Source organism: Coffea eugenioides, unplaced genomic scaffold (assembly GCF_003713205.1).
Source record: "Coffea eugenioides isolate CCC68of unplaced genomic scaffold, Ceug_1.0 ScVebR1_3126;HRSCAF=4279, whole genome shotgun sequence".
NCBI classification, from domain to species: domain Eukaryota; kingdom Viridiplantae; phylum Streptophyta; class Magnoliopsida; order Gentianales; family Rubiaceae; genus Coffea; species Coffea eugenioides.
Window position 1 is genome coordinate 14,911 of NW_020863674.1, and position 19,421 is coordinate 34,331.

The following is a 19,421-nucleotide window of genomic DNA, read 5'->3' on the forward strand; positions in this document are numbered from 1 at the left end:
CAATTTTCTAGTTAAAAACTCTTGTAGTTGAATTTAATTCTAAATTTTCTGCTTAATTTTATTGTGCGTCTAAATAATAGAGTAAATTAGTATCTAATAATTGTTTTAATTGCTCCTCGTGGGATCGACCCGATACATACCCAATATTACGATTTTGGCCTGTATACTTGCAGAAAAATGGGTATAATTCGGAATTAAACTTGCACTTATAGTAAACACCTGTCACCTCCCAGGAGGAGGCTTTTGCCAAAGGGGCGCTGATCCCACGCTTCAGGTTCACGTGGACCAGGGTCCGGCTTTTCGGTAACGTCTACCTTGTCTAGCGTGGCCACGCCCTGAAATGAAAGGTCTTCTGGAAATTTACCTCGAGATATCATTTTTAATGCTAACCACCTACAATTCACACAAATATAAAAAATGAGCGAAATTCCATTTCTTAGCACCATGAATAGCCAAAATTAGGACAAGATGACAATGCAAAATGTGCCAAATAACTGCTCTATCAAACACTAGGAAGATAAAAGAGCTACATTTCTGCACTCCAAGCTTTCTCCCGTATCTCCTCTCTATTTTTCTTCTATGGTCTCCCATCCCTTCTCTTGCAATGAATTTGGCTATTTAATGATGAAAATTGGTCAAGAAATTAGGCCTCCACCTTCCTTTTACAGCTGGGAATGTTTCTCACATGTCTAGCAACGCATGTGAGTTGGTGGGACTGAAATTGAGTTTTCCGCATACAGAGCAGCCTTTTTCTGACCACAATCCGGCCAGAAATCCGGCCGGATTGCTACAGTGATCATTTGGTCACTTTTGGTTCAATTTCCAGTTCTGCTCCAATTTTGTATCAATTTCAACTGAACTTTTCTTGATGATAAAAGCTGATTTAGCTCTTGATCAAAACATAAAACTTGTAGCCCTTTGAGTTATCTTTCCAATGCAACAAGAATAACCTCATTTGGATCTGTGTAGGCTGAGAAATGACTGAAATACCCTTGACTGCTCACTGCCCTGTTCCAGCTTCGACCAATACAAATTTGCTACTGTTATTCGGCTTTTTGACCTGGAAAACCTTCAAACTGGATTCAGATGTCTTCATCAAAGTTATATATCTATCTCTTATCTTCAAATGGGTTTAATAATCATCCCAATCCGATCATTGTAGCTCAAATTATAGCCGAAATACGAAAATGTGTCAAAACTGTCAAAATACACAAAATCCAAGTAGAAAGTGATAAAAACCTCATTTAATCACTTCAAAGTATTTTTCACCAATTATAGCCAAAATCATTCATTTTCTTCCAATAATATACCCAAAGTGAATAAAAATAATATAAAATATCATACAATTATTACGTAAATTAGTTGCTTATCAAACTCCCCCGCACTTAAATAATTGCTTGTCCTCAAGCAATCCACACATAATCAACTACATTGATTCAAGAGATGAAACAATATACGCACTATTGTCAAATTTAATTCCTCAAGACCTGGAAAATAATCATTATACAGTTGTTCTAATTACACTAAATACTCATAATATCAAGTAAAGGAAAGATAATTATACCCTAATTTAACAAGTTAAATTTAATCTCTCACCCTAACTTAATTTCACAAATAAACAAATCACATAGTCAATTTATAGCATTCCTCCTCCTATAATCATTTTTTTCTCAAAATTTTACAACTAAGAGGGATTTATTCATACTAATTTTACTTAAATAGTGAAAATGTCTTTTTACGCGAAAATCGACACTTTTAGGTGAAGATCTCCGGTTACTCGACATTTCACTTATTCAAGTTGCTATGCATACTCTTAATTCAAATACCTTTTTATGCGAATGTCGACATTTGTAGATGCCAACTCCCGGTTACTTGGTACGAGAATCATTGGAATAGAACAATTTTTATTTACTTTCTTTTCTTCTTTTTTTCTCTTTTTTTTTCTTTTTTTATCAGAAAATAAATAGATTTTTCCTCATAGAAAATTAAATCAAAGGAGGAGTATAGCTTTTATTGACTATATCAATTGCTTACTTGCAAAATTAAGTAAATAGAAGAAATCTCATTAAACATGTAAAATTATAAGCATAATTTTCTTCACCTTACCAAATATACTTTCTAAAATGTAAAAATCCTAATTGCATAATAACCATTTTCAAGTTAAATGAGGACTAAACTTTTCAAAATACACATAAAGTTTCAACAATTGGAAGAATTTAAACATTTAAAGTTGGAACAAATTAGCCCTTTTTGAATGAAAATGCAAAAATTTGAAGAATTTTTGGGCCATAGTGAAATACTGGAAAAGATTTTAGCAAAATTTTTACAGAGTTTCTCCTTATAAATGGATGAAAACTCTCTGCCAACAAACCTATTTTCTAGCAAATTATCCACATGACAAGCATTTCAAACACAATTCCAACATTTCTAAGCATTTAAATCCACAAAATATCATCACATAGCCTTAAAATGCAAGTTCAAATATTTCCTCCCCCACACTTAAACTTCACATTATCCTCAATGTGAGAAAAGGAAAATAAATAAAGAGTAAAAGAAAATACTGCTAAATTGAACTTGCGCAATCCGAATCCATGTCCAAGTGATGAATTTCCAACCGTATTTGAGAAAGAATGGAGAGTTCACTTATTGCACCCTGAAAAAGACAAAATCAAAACAAATAAATTTCTTAAAAATAAAATTTTGCAATCAACAAAAACATGCAATTCAAGGAAAAAGGAAAAATGATCAAGCATGCGGAACCATACAATGTTCAAGGGATAAAAACATGAAATGAGCTAATCTTTGCTAATCAAATATATGCATTAGTATCCAAAGCAAAGGGAAGCTAATTTCACACAATAAATCCACCATCACGAAAGTAAGTTCCATTTATACATTTTGTCATCAATGATCAAATCCCCTCAAGTACAAAAGTAATCTCAAAATGGAGGCAAACACATCAAACCAAAATATAAATGACCTTCGTGAGAATTCATGAAATAACTAAAACCACTGAACCACAAAAATGGTAACTGCATTTATGAATTTCATCAATTAAGGCCATCTTCAATTCATGTGAGGACCGTAAATCTTCCTTATTTCATAATATTTTTATTTTATTTTCTCGCATGCATTTTCTTCATTATACCCTATTATATTGATTTTTTAGAGATTTTTATAAGTGAGTAGAGTTTTCAAATCATTTTCCTAGTTTAAGTTAGTTCATATTAAATTTGAAGTGTATTATGGACGTGGGACCCGCTAGTGTGCTAAGTGCAATATATTTTTGACAACTCATTGGAGTTTTGTATTAAGTGATATTATTTTACAAGGTGCTAGGAGACAATTAGAGGTTAGCTAGATTAATTAGTATGGAGAGACAAGAAGATAAGCTTAAACATTAAAGGAGCCAAGTGTCATGAACCTATTGGGTGTGGACTTTGACCAAACCTTCTTTACCTTTACTAAACATCAAAATTGACCAAAATTTCCTTCATTCTTTTGCTTGCTTGGCCGAACCATAGAGCGGAGAGAAGAGAGAAAATCCATCATCTTGTACATCAATTTCTTTCTCCAATCTTGATTTCCAACCATCAAAATTGTAAATTACTCCATAAAAACTTCTTGCTAGGAAGGATTAAAGGTTTTAGTGGAGTCAATTTGGGAGGAAAGATACTAAGTTACCATCTTTCTAGTGTTCTAAGGTAAGGTTCCAAGAAAACCTCTCTTTATTTTTTTTATAATTGCATAGTAGTGGTTTATAGTGTTAAATAGGTAGTTTTGTGGAAGATTTCATGGTTTAAAGTAGTATTATGGTAATTTTTCAATTTTATGGGAATTTTCTGCCCTTATTTGATGCTTAAGCATATGCCATGGATTGATAGCCTTGTTGTGTGTGAAGTGAAGCTTGTATATGCTAGATGTGATTTCCTATGAAAAATTTCAGTTTGTGTAGTCAAATTTCAGTTTTAGGGTTTAATCTGCCCTGTTCTGACCGGATTTATTTGAGCATGTTAGAGGCCAAATAAGGCTTAGGTTAAAACATGAAAGTTGTACTAAATGGTGTTAACAAGATTCCTACAAAATTTCAGCTTAATCCGAGCACTGTACCATGTGAAATGACTGAAATACCCATGAACCCTGTTTCGCGCCCAGATTTTTGTTTTCGTGGAGTTTTCCATTTTTGACCATGAAAATGCATGATTTGGCTTTGGAGGTCTTCATAAGAAATGTAGGTATATGTCTTATATTTCTAACGCCCCTAGAATCACCTCGTTTGGACTTCGGTAGTCTGAGTTATTGTCATTTATGCATAAGGCGGTCAACAAGCCCGAATGTGAGATGCTGGTTCTGTTATTTGAGATTTTGACTTAGATACACTACAAACTGGACTGAGTGGTCTTCATCAAAGTTGTAGGCCTTTGTCTTAGCTTCGAAACCATATAAATTTCACCCCAATCCGATAAGCGTAGCTTCGATTGTATCCGTTACGCAAAACAACGTCAAATCTGTCTTTTGTTTCTTGACTCAACCTTCATTTCCGCACATGCTCCTAGCTTGATTTTGTACTTGCATGACTTGGAGCCTATGGAATGGCTATTGAAATGAGATGATTTTGTGTATGACTTTGGATTTGATTGAGGAAAAGAATAAAGCCATAAATGACTGAAAAATAGGTAAATACAAAGGACGTGCTGCCCAAATTTACGCTCGAGAACTAGGTCGATATACTTGCGACTTGAGTAAGGCTTGAGAGAGTATACCACGCGAACCATCTAGGGTATTTACGTTTTCTTTGCCACTTCGACTCAAATAGCGATTTTAAAGTTTTAACAAGTGAGTCTAAGTTTTACAAATATTTTACTTATGTCCTTTGGTTTCAATGTACTCTTTTCACTACCAAAACCATCTTTATACTTTGTACTAGTACGTATTTGACTTGTCTTTGACTCACTTACATCTTTGATGGTTGAAGCATAATGTGTTCATTTGATTATATTAGGATACCTTGGTGCTTGAGGGTGTATCCGGAAGGAAACTTTGGACGTTATTTTGCTTAAATAGGTGAGTTCCCTGTTTGTTATATTTTCCTTGACTTCATGATTTATGTTATTGTTTGATAAAGTGTTAAGTGCTCTCAATGATTTTAAACGAGTTTTCTAGGCGAGTGTGTACTTTATCGCACTCGACCTAAATGAATGTGAAATTTCAATGATTGAATCATTGAAACGTTAGTTGTGCATGATGTAAGCCTTTTGGCTGAACTGGGCCCTGCCCTTCGTTACCGATCGTCTCGAGCCAGAAGCGGACTCGGTCGGGCGATATGGTGACCCTAGGTGTAAAAGTGGTATACTCGAGTATTACCTTAAATTCTGGTGGAGCCTGACCAACGTCCAGGAAGGGGGTGAATGAAATGAATGAACGAACGAGGGTTTTACTTGCAAAAATGCATTTTCAAATGATTGGAGAAATAAGGGGAAATGACAGGAGAACGAATGAACGAACGAACGAATGGCTCCCTGTGAGCTCGTATCCTTTTAATGAATGTGTTATTATAGCTCTCCATTGTAAATATTTCCTGAGTTATTGATGCTCTATGTTTAATGTAGTGGATTGATTGTTTGATTATGTGTTTGGAACCTCACTGAGCTTTTAGCTCATCCCTTTTTTTTTTGTTTTCCTTAACAGGGGAAGGCGAGCAAGGACGAGAGCTCTGTATAGACTAGCTTGGTCTAGCTCTTGGTTTCTGTAATGGTTCTCGCCCTAATGCTTGGCACGAGCTGGTTGTATGGTGAATTGAGAACCTTTGTATATTTGATGGTTGTACTTCCTTTTGAGATAGCAATGTATATAAGTTTTGTTTAAGTTTTGGATCGTTGTTATGTTTATTCTTATGGGTTTGTGCTGGTTTTGATTGAGGATGGAAGTGAACGACTGAGTCCTGGCGAGAGTTGGGCAGGCGGTTCGCCGAACCCTTTGGTTCGCCTTAGAGGGAGGTGGGGCTGTCACAGTTGGTATCAGAGCCAGGTTCGCGTGGTCTCTGCGCGGAGTGAGCCTGGATTAAGTGGTGAATAAGTATGAAAGATTAAGTGCTCGTTCGAGCATAAGCTCTGAATTGTGAATGTTATAGGCTTTAAATCTTTTTCGTGGTATCTGAGGATCATAGATAGGTACGTCAGGTAGGAATCTCGATTGTAGATAGTTTACTCTTGGAACTGGCCAGCTCGAGATGTGAATTGTCTTATTTCAGATTCTTGTGCCCGAGTACTCCAGAGTTGAGACGGTGTTAAGTATTTGAGATTTGCATTTTGGGACCATGAATAGGCTTTGTCTGGCTAGAATGAGTACAAGAGGTCAATGGATATCTAGTTTGGATAGTAAGTGACGTGAGAGACCAGACGGGGTATTTAACTGAGACTGGGACGATATCGCCTTTACTTTTGATTTGCCCTTATAACGTTATGACATGACATTGGTTTGAGTATTTGTGCATATGATCATCTGTCTAATTTGATATGAATTTGTGTATTTGATCGTCTGTCTCTCGATATCTGGTGTGTTATGTGTGTACATGTCTATTTGTGTATTGGTGTACTAGAATTTGATTACTTTCGTCCATTTACTGCATTTATTCACTAAATTATCTTTTTGGGAAAAGAAAAAAAAAGAGGGGGAAAATATATATGGAGGGAAGACGTAGTCGCGGACGTGATCGTGGCCGTGGGACTAAGCGAGTCCAAGAGCCAATAGAAGAAAGGGAAACAACAGCTGAACCAGTACAAGGACCCAGGGTTGAAGCCAGAGACCAAATGGCGACGACAATTCAACAAATGACAAACATTTTAGCGAGATTGGTGGACCAACAAGGTCAAATGCCCGTGAATCAACCCCAAAACCCTGAAATAGGAGAAGATCGGGCTCTTGAGAGGTTTGAAAAGTTTGCACCTCCAAAATTCGTTGGAGGGCCTGATCCGGATATCGCTGAACAGTGGTTAGAGGCCATGGTGAATATATTCACAGCTTTGAACTAAACTGAACAGAGACAAGTGAGCTTTGCAGTGTTTCAGTTTGAAGGGCCGGCTCGCGCATGGTGGAATGTGATTAGAGCAAAGTGGAAAAGAGAACGGACTGTATGGACGTGGGTGAACTTTGTAAGAGAATTTAACGAGAAGTACCTCCCACCTTTAGTCCAAGAAAGGAGGGATGATGAATTTATTGGACTACGCCAGGGGACCTTAAGTGTGGCTGAATACGAAACGAAATTCACCAAACTATCCAAGTTTGCTTCCGAATTAGTAGCCACGGAACCGAGAAGAGTGAGACGGTTTATACAGGGATTGAATTTGGAAATTCAAGAAGCTCTAGCGGCGGTTCAAGTGAATACGTTTACAGAGGCCCTTGAGAAAGCCCAACGAATCGAGAACGCAAAGGCACAGGTAAAAGCCTCCCAAACCCGGAAAAGAAGTGCCGCGGCCAGTGTGGTTGAGGAACCGGGTGAATCGATAACACCCTCTAAAATGCGGAAAGTGAAACCGTTCACCCGGCCACCATGGACATTAGGGGCAGTAGATGAAAGGTCTACAAAAGGGAGCCAAATCGGACCTGAGGAAATTTCTCAAGAAAGCCAAAAGATGGCTTCTCACTTGACTTGTGGCTACTGTGGAAATGCCAATCACACCAAGACCGATTGTTGGCGAAAAGGGCGGAAGTGTTTGATTTGCGGAAATGGAGATCATCAAGTTAGCAACTGTCCGAGTAGACAGTCACGTGAAGGTAGTACTCCGCGACTGGATGGAACCAAATCAAAACAAGCGAACGAAAGAGGGAAACGAACTAGTGTACCGGCAAAAGCCTATGCGTTGGATAACCAAACAGTTCCGGACTCGTCTGAAGCAACTGAAGGTAAAATTTCGAGGACGAAATTTCTTAAGGGGGAGAGAGTGTGAGGACCGTAAATCTTCCTTATTTCATAATATTTTTATTTTATTTTCTCGCATGCATTTTCTTCATTATACCCTATTATATTGATTTTCCAGAGATTTTTGAGTTTTCAAATCATTTTCCTAGTTTAAGTTAGTTCATATTAAATTTGAAGTGTATTATGGATGTGGGACCCGCTAGTGTGCTAAGTGCAATATATTTTTGACAACTCATTGGAGTTTTGTATTAAGTGATATTATTTTACAAGGTGCTAGGAGACAATTAGAGGTTAGCTAGATTAATTAGTATGGAGAGACAAGAAGATAAGCTTAAACATTAAAGGAGCCAAGTGTCATGAACCTATTGGGTGTGGACTTTGACCAAACCTTCTTTACCTTTACTAAACATCAAAATTGACCAAAATTTCCTTCATTCTTTTGCTTGCTTGGCCGAACCATAGAGCGGAGAGAAGAGAGAAAATATTGTTGGATATTGCTACTGCACTAGAGGAGAAGGAAAGTGCAATTAAGGCTGAGAATGATGCTGATGTTTCTGCAGCACGCAAAGCTGGATATGATGACTCACTAGTTTCTCGTTTACTTTTGAAGCCTGGGAAGGCAAGTACTGCTTGATTTTCCACAAGATAGTTTCCATTTTCATTTTTGTCCTTCTGTTGTATGTGATCAATTCAACAACTGTTCTTTTTACAAGAATCCTATGATAGAAACCATCTCTTTCTTTCTACTCAACCACTTTCCAGATCGCAGCCCTTGCAAAATCAATTCGTACAATTGCAGATATGAAAGAACCCATCGGTCAAATATTGTCGAGAACTGAGGTGAGTTGCATTAATATTCCTGTAATTGAGATTTTGTTGCTTTTTAATCAAGAATTGAATTACATGCTTATCATTGCATGGAAAATATGTAGGAACCATGAGATATTTTGGTAACCTTAAGCTTTTAATTAGTGTTAATCTAATTTCTAGCTGAAATTTTCAGTGTCACGTGATTCAAATCTTATTTATCTCTTCCAAATATTGAGCTTGCAATGTCAGAGAAAGACAAATGGGCTAAACTGAATGCTAAAGAAATGTTGCAGAAATCACACAAAATGGGGGGAAAAAAGCACAAGAAAGTTGATTTGAGCCCTCGTATATGCTGGATATGCGATTTTGTCAGAACATAGATTCTGGATTTTTGCTGCTTGATCATGCTTTAATTTTGTTATACATCTCTTCTTTTGTAGCACCTATGAAATTGCATTTAGTTGCATTTAAAGTAGGCTGACTGCACTTCATGCAGCTTGCAGATGGACTTGTTTTAGAGAAGACATCATGTCCTTTGGGTGTCCTGTTGATTGTTTTTGAATCTCGACCTGATGCACTCGTTCAGGTAATTCACATACATCTTTTACAGGATCCTTTAGCTTATTTTTCATTCTGAATCTTTTCTTTTGGAGAAATGATAAGTATCTAAAGCATAATGTTACATGTATATGGCTTGTGGAAACAATAGAGGTGGTGTAGAGCTTGTATTAGGCAATTTTAGAGGAACAATTTGTTAAAACCAACAATGGATAAATTGGACAGTCAATGAGCCATGCCCGAGTGGCTGCTGTAATTGTGTCATACATGGATTTAATAGGTTGCTTGTGTCGCAAACTCATCACTATCTGGATTTGTACGGTTCTGGTCTCTTCATTCCCCTCTATCTAAGCTGAATTCTTTCATCATTCACTGTTCTTGTGAGCTGCAATCAAATTGCTTGATACAGATCCACTGACAACTGTTTAGAGTCATCAGCTGAGTTTCATTTACTTGGTTATTTTATTTACCATATTCTTCCATGAATTGATTATTTGTCAAATTGTGTGTGCAGATTGCTGCATTAGCAATTCGAAGTGGAAATGGACTCTTGTTGAAAGGAGGCAAAGAGGCTAATCGCTCAAATGCTATCCTTCACAAGGTCTGAGTTATAATCTGGCCATTTATGGACTTAATGTTCAGCTGCATTGTCATTTTGTTGAGTTGATTTCTTGATAAGCTTTCGATTAACCTCTGCAGATAATTACATCAGTCATCCCAGATACTGTTGGTAAAAAACTTATTGGGATTGTGACTTCAAGAGAGGAGATACCTGACCTTCTCAAGGTGAGAATGGAGAATGCTTGTTGATCTTTCCATTAGATATCTGTTCTAACATATTTAATCTATGACAGCTTGATGATGTGATAGATCTTGTCATACCTAGAGGCAGCAATTATCTGGTTTCACAAATCAAGAATACTACAAAAATTCCAGTTCTGGGTCATGCTGGTAGGGGGAAAAAACTAATGAATTTAGTAAAGAAATAGAATACAACTGGATATTCCACTGAATATATGGTTGCTGTCAGATGGAATTTGTCATGTTTACGTAGACAAGTCAGCTAATATGGACATGGCAAGGCATATTGTTGTGGATGCAAAGCTGGATTATCCTGCTGCCTGTAATGCTATGGTAAACTGAATCTCCGATCTTCTGTCCACTGAGGCCATTATGTTATTCATTGAACATTCTTAGATATAATAGAGCTTACTTAAAAATTACCTTCGTTGTTTTTATGCTGTAATATTTTGCTAATGCATCCTATGCTGCTTTCTTTGTAGGAAACACTTCTTGTGCACCAAGATCTGACAACTAGTACTGGGTTTCAGGAACTTCTTGTAGAATTGAAACACGAAGGTACTAGTTAATCTCAGTGAAGTTTCACCAACAATTTTAAATCCAACTAGGTTTTTTGTCCATTATCCTGGATTTTGTACCATAACCACAATGGTTGGTCTTGTGCTTGTTACACAATTGAAACTAAAATCCGCTATGCACAAAACGTCATTAGAAAGCATCTTCACTCGCTATGCACAAAAACTCATTAGAAAGCATCTTCACTTTAGGTGGAAGATTGGCCAATTGAAACTTCTTCCAGATTTTAGCAAACTCTGACTTTGTTTTTATCAACTCTAACTCATAAAAGTGAAGCAAAAGGAAACCAAGAAAAAAGAGAAAGCTGGAAAACAGCCAAGTACATTTTTTTTAAAGGTTTCTAACTTTGTGGCAGAAACCTCATGTGGCAACTATTGATTCTCTTCCGCCATCTTTGAGAGATTTGTGTTTGGTCGTATTGAATAAATAAACCATATTTAAGTAACTTTTCTGAGTATAAGTTGGTGATTGTTGGTGCTGTTCTGCCATTTTTTAGAAAGCTGTACTAGTTAGAAATCATTGCATAGATCTGTCCACAAAAGTTTCTTCTAGTTTTGAGATGATAACGTGCATTTCTATTTGTAATGGTGTTAATTTTGAGGAATGATGCATCATTTTTAAATGAAAAGGGTAGATTTTAGTGTTTTTCTATAAAATGTGAATGAAAGACAAATGATAAGGGGGAAAAAAAAAAGAGTAAGTTTCACTGTGGTACATTTATGATTGCAGGAGTTAGTTTATATGGTGGACCGAGAGCAAGTTCTCTGTTCAACATTGCATTCGCAGACTCGTTTCACCATGAGTACAACTCTAAGGCTTGCACAATAGAAGTTGTGGATGATGTGCAAGATGCCATTGATCACATTCATAAGCATGGAAGGCATGTTTGTCACTTTTGGCCTAAAAAATGCAAGGTTGTGTAATACTGAGCTATCACTGATTTTTTTTTCTTTCCCCTGTTTCTTCTTTTCCTAGCAGTGGCCATACTGAATGTATTGTTACGGAGGATCAAGAAGTTGCTGAATATTTCTTACATCAAGTTGATAGGTAGATAAGTGGTATTTTTCGTTATGTAATATTCTACATTGGCTTGTAATATTTTCTGAGCAAATTAAGTAGTCTAAAAATGGTACCATTTTGGGATTGAGACTTTTTAAACTGACATTACGGGTTGTTGCTTCCTTCAGTGCTGCAGTTTTCCTTAATGCAAGCACACGCTTCTGCGATGGGGCGCGTTTTGGACTAGGGGCCGAGGTATGGACTTGGACTATTCATGGATATTATTTGAGTTTCGACAGGTTTGAATTTATTCATTTTTTCTTGTTGGATTAAGGTTGGCATAAGTACCAGCAAGATACATGCTCGAGGTCCAGTAGGAGTTGAAGGACTGCTAACAACAAGATGGTTTGTACTAGCTTCCCATGAAAATGGCATCTAGTTCTTTTATGTTTGTCTATGGCTGAGAAACTATAAAATCAAAATTCTCGATTTTAATCCTTTTGGAACATTGTGAAATGAAGGCATATACTGATTTTTTTTCATTTTATATTATGGTTCTTAATCTCATGATTTTGTTGCATATTCAGGGTGCTTAGAGGTACCGGACAAGTTGTGAAGGGTGACAAAGGGGTTGATTACACCCACAAGAAGCTAGCCCTTGACTAAACAAGTCAGAATCTGAACATTTCGTGGAAATGATGCTTGAAATCCATCGAGATTTGTTGTAGTCCTCTTACCGCGGTCAAGGATGAAGTATAGTGGCAGAAAGTGATATACTTTTAGTTTGGTTTCATGTTTCTGAGAAATTTACTTTCAGAGCATTATTTAGAGAATATTGGAGAGCAAGAGCATTTTTCAGAGCATTATTTAGGTTGGTTTCATGTTTCTTTCTTGTACATGTTCTATTTAGACAAATCTCAAAGTCCTCCAAGGCTACTCGGGTCATCTCACGTATGTGTGGGTAGATCGAGCCTCCATTCTTGCAAAAAACAAAGGTTCGATTCCATATCCGCCTAACGGAGTTCTATTTAAACACTATTTAGAACTGTAGAGTGAGCTAAAGAATTACTAAAGTAAAACTTCGCAGTTGTACTCACATTTTATTCTAAATTTTCTGCTCTATGTTTCTGGATGAGATCAATAGATGTTATGTATTTTTTTTAAATTATTATTCTAAATTTTCTACTCCATATTTCTGGAGTACGATATTTTCTGCAAGAATAGTTAGTTGTTTAGATGCTTGATATGAATTCCTCCATTAATGCTTGAAAGAAGAGGATCAAAAATCCAAAAATTTTTGCTACTAACACAAGTTGGCTAGAAAACCTGGGCATTCAATTTTCAAATTGTGTCTCCTCCGCAACAACCCCGGAATGTTCCAAATTATTTGCTTTAAGAAGATCTTTAAACAAGTTGAATTCTTGTACAAAGAAATCCTTCAACTTTGTCTTTGGCAAAGATGGCAACCTTCGTAGCATAAGAAAATTAGCAATACTCAAGGCTTTGGCTATGGGTACTGGTAAGTTAACCCCCCAGATGTCCGGTCAACCGCTAGCTCTCTTTTGTGGGGAGAACCAGCTAGCTCTGAGCTTGAATGGCATTTCATTAGCCCGGAACGCAATAGGAACAACAGATGGAGTTGCTTTCGAAACCATTGATGAGAATGCCATTTTCCTTTTGTCTCTTGCTTTTCTGAGGAGGAGGAGGAGAAGAAAAGATTCAAGTCTTTTCTATAGCGTATAGGGTTTTACATGCGAAGGTTTTTATCCCTCCAAGGGGCAAGGCTTTTGCCTTGGAGATCAAGCAAAATATGCAGACGATGCTTTATTGAGTTTGTTTCCGACACAAATGCAAAATATTTAGGTAGGGCCTATTCATATACCATCAACCCAACCTTTACTTACAAATGCCTATCCCTAACTGATCCTTATATAATTTATAAAGTATCTTTTGTTTTGAAATAAAAGGTGAACGAAAAGATGATTAGCTATTTTTGAGAATGCTTTTAAAAAATAAATATGGATCAACAGAATGTTGAGCCGATTTAGCAATTTTTTTCTGGGACAGAGAATAAATTGATATCATTTCATAAAAGTCGAAAGTAAACAGGTCAATGTAAAATCTTGCTCCATTAAACACAATGGTAGGTCAGCTTATAGCAAAACAAGTTAATAAAGAGCTATTCTCAGGAAAGAAGAGCATTTGTTGTTGCATTTCCAATCCGACTTTAGCTTTACATATCCTCCTAGTATACCTGGCAATTGGGCGGGTTGGACGGGTTTTGGGCGGGTTGATATTGGGTTTTTACTTAAATGGATTATACCCAACCCGTCCAACTTTAAATCGGGTTAATTTTGGGTTGGGTCACATTGGGTCATCTCAAACCCAAGACCCAAATATGACCAAATATATTAATTAATAGATTTTGATACATAAATTCTCTCAAATATATTTTTGCATACAAAAAATTTTTTTCACACACATAAACACATTTTCACACACAAATAATTTTGGTCCTAGTTGAATATAGCATGAAAAAATGTTATACCAATATTAAATAAGATCCAATCACGCCTTAATTAAATTGAAACTTGATAAGAGAGATACAATTCTCAACCAATTAGTCAAATATCACTATCCAATCATTTGAGATTTGTACTTTTGGTTCCTTTAATTCATTATAAATAACCCTCACTTTGCCTTAACCATAAACAATTATTGTGGTTGAATATCAATCTGTCTTGTGATAAACCTTCAATGTAAGGGCCAAAAAGGGAAAAAAAAAAAGATCGAAGAAGAAAAAAATTGGACCCATGAATGATCTAATTGACAAATTTTAATTAATAATTGAGCAACTTATGAAAGCAATTAAAAATTTGCCTGCATATTTTGCTAGATATTTTAGGGACTAGTAAATGCTTAAAAACACGAGTTGCTAATAGAATCTCTCCATCCAAAAAATAACAATGGAAAAAAATATGTATATGTACATTAACATGCAGTTGAACAGTAATCTTCACAATCCTAAAACCAATTAGTAAAGGAACAAGATGTGTATAGACTTGCAAGTCTGCTGTCTTAAAGGGAAAAAAAAAAAACAGCAAGCCCGATGCAGTTGACAAGAATGTGCCAAAATGCTTAAAGTTCAGAAAACGGTGGTGGATTGAAAATTCCCAGACGAGAGGCCTCCATTGTTTTTTTAAGTTGGGTAATGGGTACCCAACTTAATTACCCAAACCGCCCAAAATATATGTGGGTTTTTATTACCCAACCCAAAATTAGCCCAACACCCAATTTATCCAACCCAACCTCTTAAGTTAGTGGGTGGGTTGGGTGGATTGTTGGGTTTTGGGTATAATTGCCACCTCTACCTCCTAGTTAATATTTGTGTGCGTAATGGTGGGTCAATTAAAATGCAGCAACTGAAGATCCATACGAGCGAACGTGGCTAGTAGAATTTTTTTTTTTTGGGCAAAAATATAATGATATTAAATAACTAAGTTATAGGTACAAAAGGAGAAAAGCAAATTCTCCTAATGTCTTCTTCAACTGAACTACTCAGTTCAAGAAAAACATTTTCCAAGATTAATAAGTTTCCATCTCGCTGAGCACCCAGTTTTGCACGTTGATCTACAAGTCGATTTGCTTCTTGATAAGCATGTCTAAAGGGTGACTCTCAACAGACCAATGATGAGGAACCTATGGTTAGAGATGATGGCAAATCAGCAGATTTTATCAATTGCATCTATTTCTAGCTGAATATTTTGCAAGTCTAGAGATAGAGGCAAGGACCAGCCATCTCTTATGACCTTGAACATACCCTATTGGTAAAACAGGAAGGTATAAAATGTGAAACTTTTTTATTACCACCATTTTCAACTAAATGAATTAAACTTGATGCTAGCTAGATAATGCTCGTTTAATAGACTAGTTGAGGTAAATTGTGTTCGCGAGCATTAGAATACTATTGGTGGCTGTCCACATGAATAACCGAACCTACTATAATAATTAAACATAGCGATGGTTTATCAAACCAGTAATGGAATTTAGTTCTCTATTTTGTAGGTGCAGAGGCCCCATCCTGAGGCCTAGACACGTGGCAGCCCAGGTATAGCCGAGCTGGGCCCCGGCCCCAGGCTCCTGGCGACCGCCCTGGGCCGCACCCCCGCTAGGGCTCCAGGGGGATCGGGAGACCGCCCCGCAGAGGTCGGAGGAGATCCCGCTCGGCGCGGGATTGAGATTATATCAGGAAGGTCCCGGAACGTACGGAGGTCGGACTCTGGCCCCGGTATAAATAGTGCTACACACCCATTGCCTAAGGTACGCTCACGATTCGGCTAATACACTCTGGCTAAGTTAATCCCCGTGAACCCTACTCACCGGAAAACTAACTTGACCGTCGGAGTTCCCTTGGGGACCACCTCAGGGCCCCCCTTGTAAGTTCACTCCTTTCTGTTTTGCAGGCTTGGGGCGAGTTCTTCCATCAACACGCCGAGCTCATCAGGTCAGCTCGGTCAGGGGAAGTTCCGTGCTTCTTCAGTTGGCGCCGTCTGTGGGAACCGAAAGGTAATTGTTAGTGTTGATGGCGAGGACACGGTCCAAGCGAACAGTTGAAAGCACCGGAGCCGGGGCCGGGGAGGGGTCTCGTCGAGAGGAGAACGAAGCGGCCGGGGGCGCTGGGGGCTCGGCCCTCTTAGGAGACCGGAGACGGCAGATGCTCCAGTTCGTGACAGAGAATCTCCCCATGCTGGAGGATATAATCCGGCAGGCAAAAGGAGGAGAGGAGGCGGGGGGCGCACCAACTTCCAAAGCCCAGGAGAAGGAGAAGGAGAAGGAGTCGATCCCCGACCCTTCGGAGGATGGGTCACAGGACCAGCCCCCTAGGAGGAAACGACCGCGGACTCCCCCTCGTCACCGAGCTTCGGTGGTCGGGGATAGCGAGAGGTACTCCCACGACCGGTCCGTGGGGAGCCGACCAAGGGATCCCTCCCCACGAAAACCTACGCGAAATGGGCTCGCACGCTCCCCCGCCCGATCTGTTAGGAGCCGCCCGCGCGACCCACCCCAGTGGCAGCCCGTCCGGGATGAGCTCGAGCAGATCCTGCGACCACAACCGTACGGGGACAGCTACGCAGCCTCGCCCTTCACCCAGGAGATCGAGGACTACCCGCTACCCCGGAGGTTTAAAATCCCGAACATCGAGCTGTACGATGGTTCGACCGACCCGGAAGACCACCTCTCGGTCTTCCTGACGCACATGCGTCTGCAAAACGCCGCGGATGCCCTCCGCTGCAAGACCTTCCCCATGTTTCTCAAGGGTAAGGCGCGGCTCTGGTTTCAGGGCCTGGCACCGGGGTCTATTCAGAGTTTCACCGAGCTGGCTAGACAGTTTGCCGCCCAGTTCGTTTCCTCGAAGACCTACTCGAAGAACGCGGCCCACCTGATGGCCGTTAAGCAGAAGCCGGATGAGTCCCTGAAGAACTTCATGACGCGCTTCAACACAGAGAGCCTGCAGATCAGGGATAAGGACGAAAAGGTGGTCATGGCCGCCTTCATGAACGGGTTGAGGGTAGAGGATCTCTACTACAAGCTTGTCGAACAACCTCCCAAGAACCTGGGAGAGCTCTTGACCCGGGCTCACGCCGCCGCCAATACAGAGGAGGCCGGCCGCCTGAAACGGGAATCAGATCGGGAGTTCGGGGACAGGAAAGGACGGGCAAACCCTCCTGAATCCAAGGATGGCCAAGTCAGGAAGAACGTCTTCGACCGTCTCTCCAAGGATAGGGCACCAGCTCCGCCGCCCCTCCCAGAGAAGACCTACACCCCTCTAACACGGCCCAGAGCCCAGATCTTGGCCGTTATGGAGGCGGAAGGGCTGGGAGATCGGCCGCCCAAGATGGGGACGCCCCGGAACAAAAGGAACCAGGATCGGTACTGCGCCTTCCACCGCGACGTCGGGCACGACACGGAGGGGTGCTGGGCCCTGCGCAAGGAGATCGAGGACCTGATCCAGCGCGGTTTTCTAGGGGGGTTCGTGCGCCGACCAGGTCAGGGGCTCGGACGCAACCACTACGGAGATAGGCACGAGGGACGGAGGCGCGACCGCCCGGAGCGGCGCGACGCCCCTCGGGACTGCTCTCCCGACCGGGACACCCAGAACCTGGCGGGGGTGATAAACACCATCGCCGGAGGCCCCACGGGGGGGGACAGTCATGCGGCTCGGAAGAACAAGCGACCTCCCCCCGAGGGGGACGACTCCTTGAAGCGCTTGCGCATGGACGAGGAAATCACCTTTGGACCCAGGGATGCAGTCCCCCTGGCCGCAGGGAACCACGAAGCCATCGTGATAGAAATCGTCACCAACAACTACCGGGTGAGGAAGGTGTACGTCGACCAGGGTAGCGCGGTTGACATTATGTTCTATAGGGTGTTCAAGGAGCTCGGACTGAGGGACGACCAGCTGACCCCGGTCCGGACGTCTCTGGTGGGCTTCACCGGACCACCCATCAGCTCGGAGGGGATGATCACCCTGATGGTCACAGTAGGACAGGCCCCCAGGTGCCGGACCATCCTCGTTGATTTCGTGGTGGTCAAGCAGTCGTCCCCGTACAATGTGTTCTTGGGGAGACCCGCTTTGAACGCCCTCCGGGCTATCTCCTCTACTTTCCACCTCAGCATCAAGTTCCCCACCCATGGGGGAATAGCCGAGGTGCGGGGCAACCCGGCGGTAGTCAGGGCATGTTACCTGGCCACGCTTCGGGGGCAGGAGAAGGTGGTCGCCCAGACAACCTGTTTGGAACCCTACATCCCAGGGGATGAGGCCCAGCAGCTGGGTACCCAAGATGAGGTGGAGGAGTTCCCCTTAAGGAAGGATCGGCCCGATCAGGTTCTCCGCATTGGAGCCCTGTTACCCGCCAAGGAGAAGGAGGGTTTGAAAGCTCTATTGAGGGAATACTCCCAGGTCTTCGCCTGGTCGGTGGACGACATGCCTGGGATCCCGACGGATCTGGCAGTCCACCACCTTGGCATGGATCCTCACTTCAAGCCGGTAAAGCAGAAGAAAAGGAGCTTCGCTCCCGAGAGGAATGAGGTGATCAAGGCAGAGGTCGGCAAGTTACTGGAGTCGAGGATCATCATGGAGGTCCACTACCCGACCTGGCTGGCCAACCCTGTCCTGGTCAAGAAGGAGGACCTGACCTGGAGGATGTGTGTAGACTTCACAGACCTTAACAAAGCCTGCCCAAAGGACTGCTTTCCCCTGCCAAGGATCGACAGGTTAGTAGATTCTACCGTGGGTTTTGACGTCTTGTGCTTTCTGGATGCCTTTAAGGGATATCACCAGATAGAAATGGCTGAGGAAGATCGAGATAAGACCTCCTTCATCACCGAGGAGGGAACCTACTGCTACAGGACCATGCCCTTCGGATTGAAGAATGCGGGAGCAACTTACCAGCGCCTGGTGAACAAGCTATTCGGAAACCAGGTCGGCAGGAGCATGGAGGTTTATGTGGACGACATGATCGTCAAAAGTCGAACTGACCAGCGCCTCATACCCGACCTGCGGGAGGTCCTGGACATCCTACTGAAGAGCCGGATGCGCTTAAATCCGAAGAAGTGCACTTTTGGGGTCAGATCGGGAAGGTTTCTCGGTTTCCTGGTGTCCCGAGACGGAATCCGGGCCAACCCGGATAAACTCCAGGCCATCATGGACATGGCCCCTCCGAGGAGCGTGAAGGAGGTCCAACGGCTAACGGGAAGG

General features: G+C 41.0%; 1 protein-coding gene across 1 annotated transcript; it reads left to right on the plus strand.

The window, feature by feature from the left end:
* The first annotated feature begins 7,517 nt into the window (after positions 1-7,517).
* LOC113757549 (delta-1-pyrroline-5-carboxylate synthase-like) lies at positions 7,518-12,592 on the plus strand. The gene is made up of 14 exons (XM_027300760.1): positions 7,518-7,576; positions 8,381-8,537; positions 8,681-8,758; positions 9,225-9,314; positions 9,801-9,887; positions 9,986-10,072; positions 10,141-10,237; positions 10,317-10,420; positions 10,570-10,645; positions 11,393-11,543; positions 11,642-11,710; positions 11,851-11,917; positions 11,997-12,067; positions 12,250-12,592. The coding sequence occupies exons 1-14, from the start codon at positions 7,518-7,520 to the stop codon at positions 12,326-12,328; spliced, it is 1,272 nt and encodes a 423-aa protein (XP_027156561.1). The 3' UTR covers positions 12,329-12,592.
* Positions 12,593-19,421: the final 6,829 nt, after the last annotated feature.

Bases quoted from the DNA above. Each gene is read 5' to 3' on its own strand.
- LOC113757549 (XM_027300760.1), top strand. From the start codon at position 7,518: ATGCGGAAAGTGAAACCGTTCACCCGGCCACCATGGACATTAGGGGCA. The intron at 8,759-9,224 runs GTGAGTTGCATT...CACTTCATGCAG, and splicing joins AAATATTGTCGAGAACTGAG to CTTGCAGATGGACTTGTTTT. The intron at 10,073-10,140 runs GTGAGAATGGAG...AATCTATGACAG, and splicing joins AGATACCTGACCTTCTCAAG to CTTGATGATGTGATAGATCT.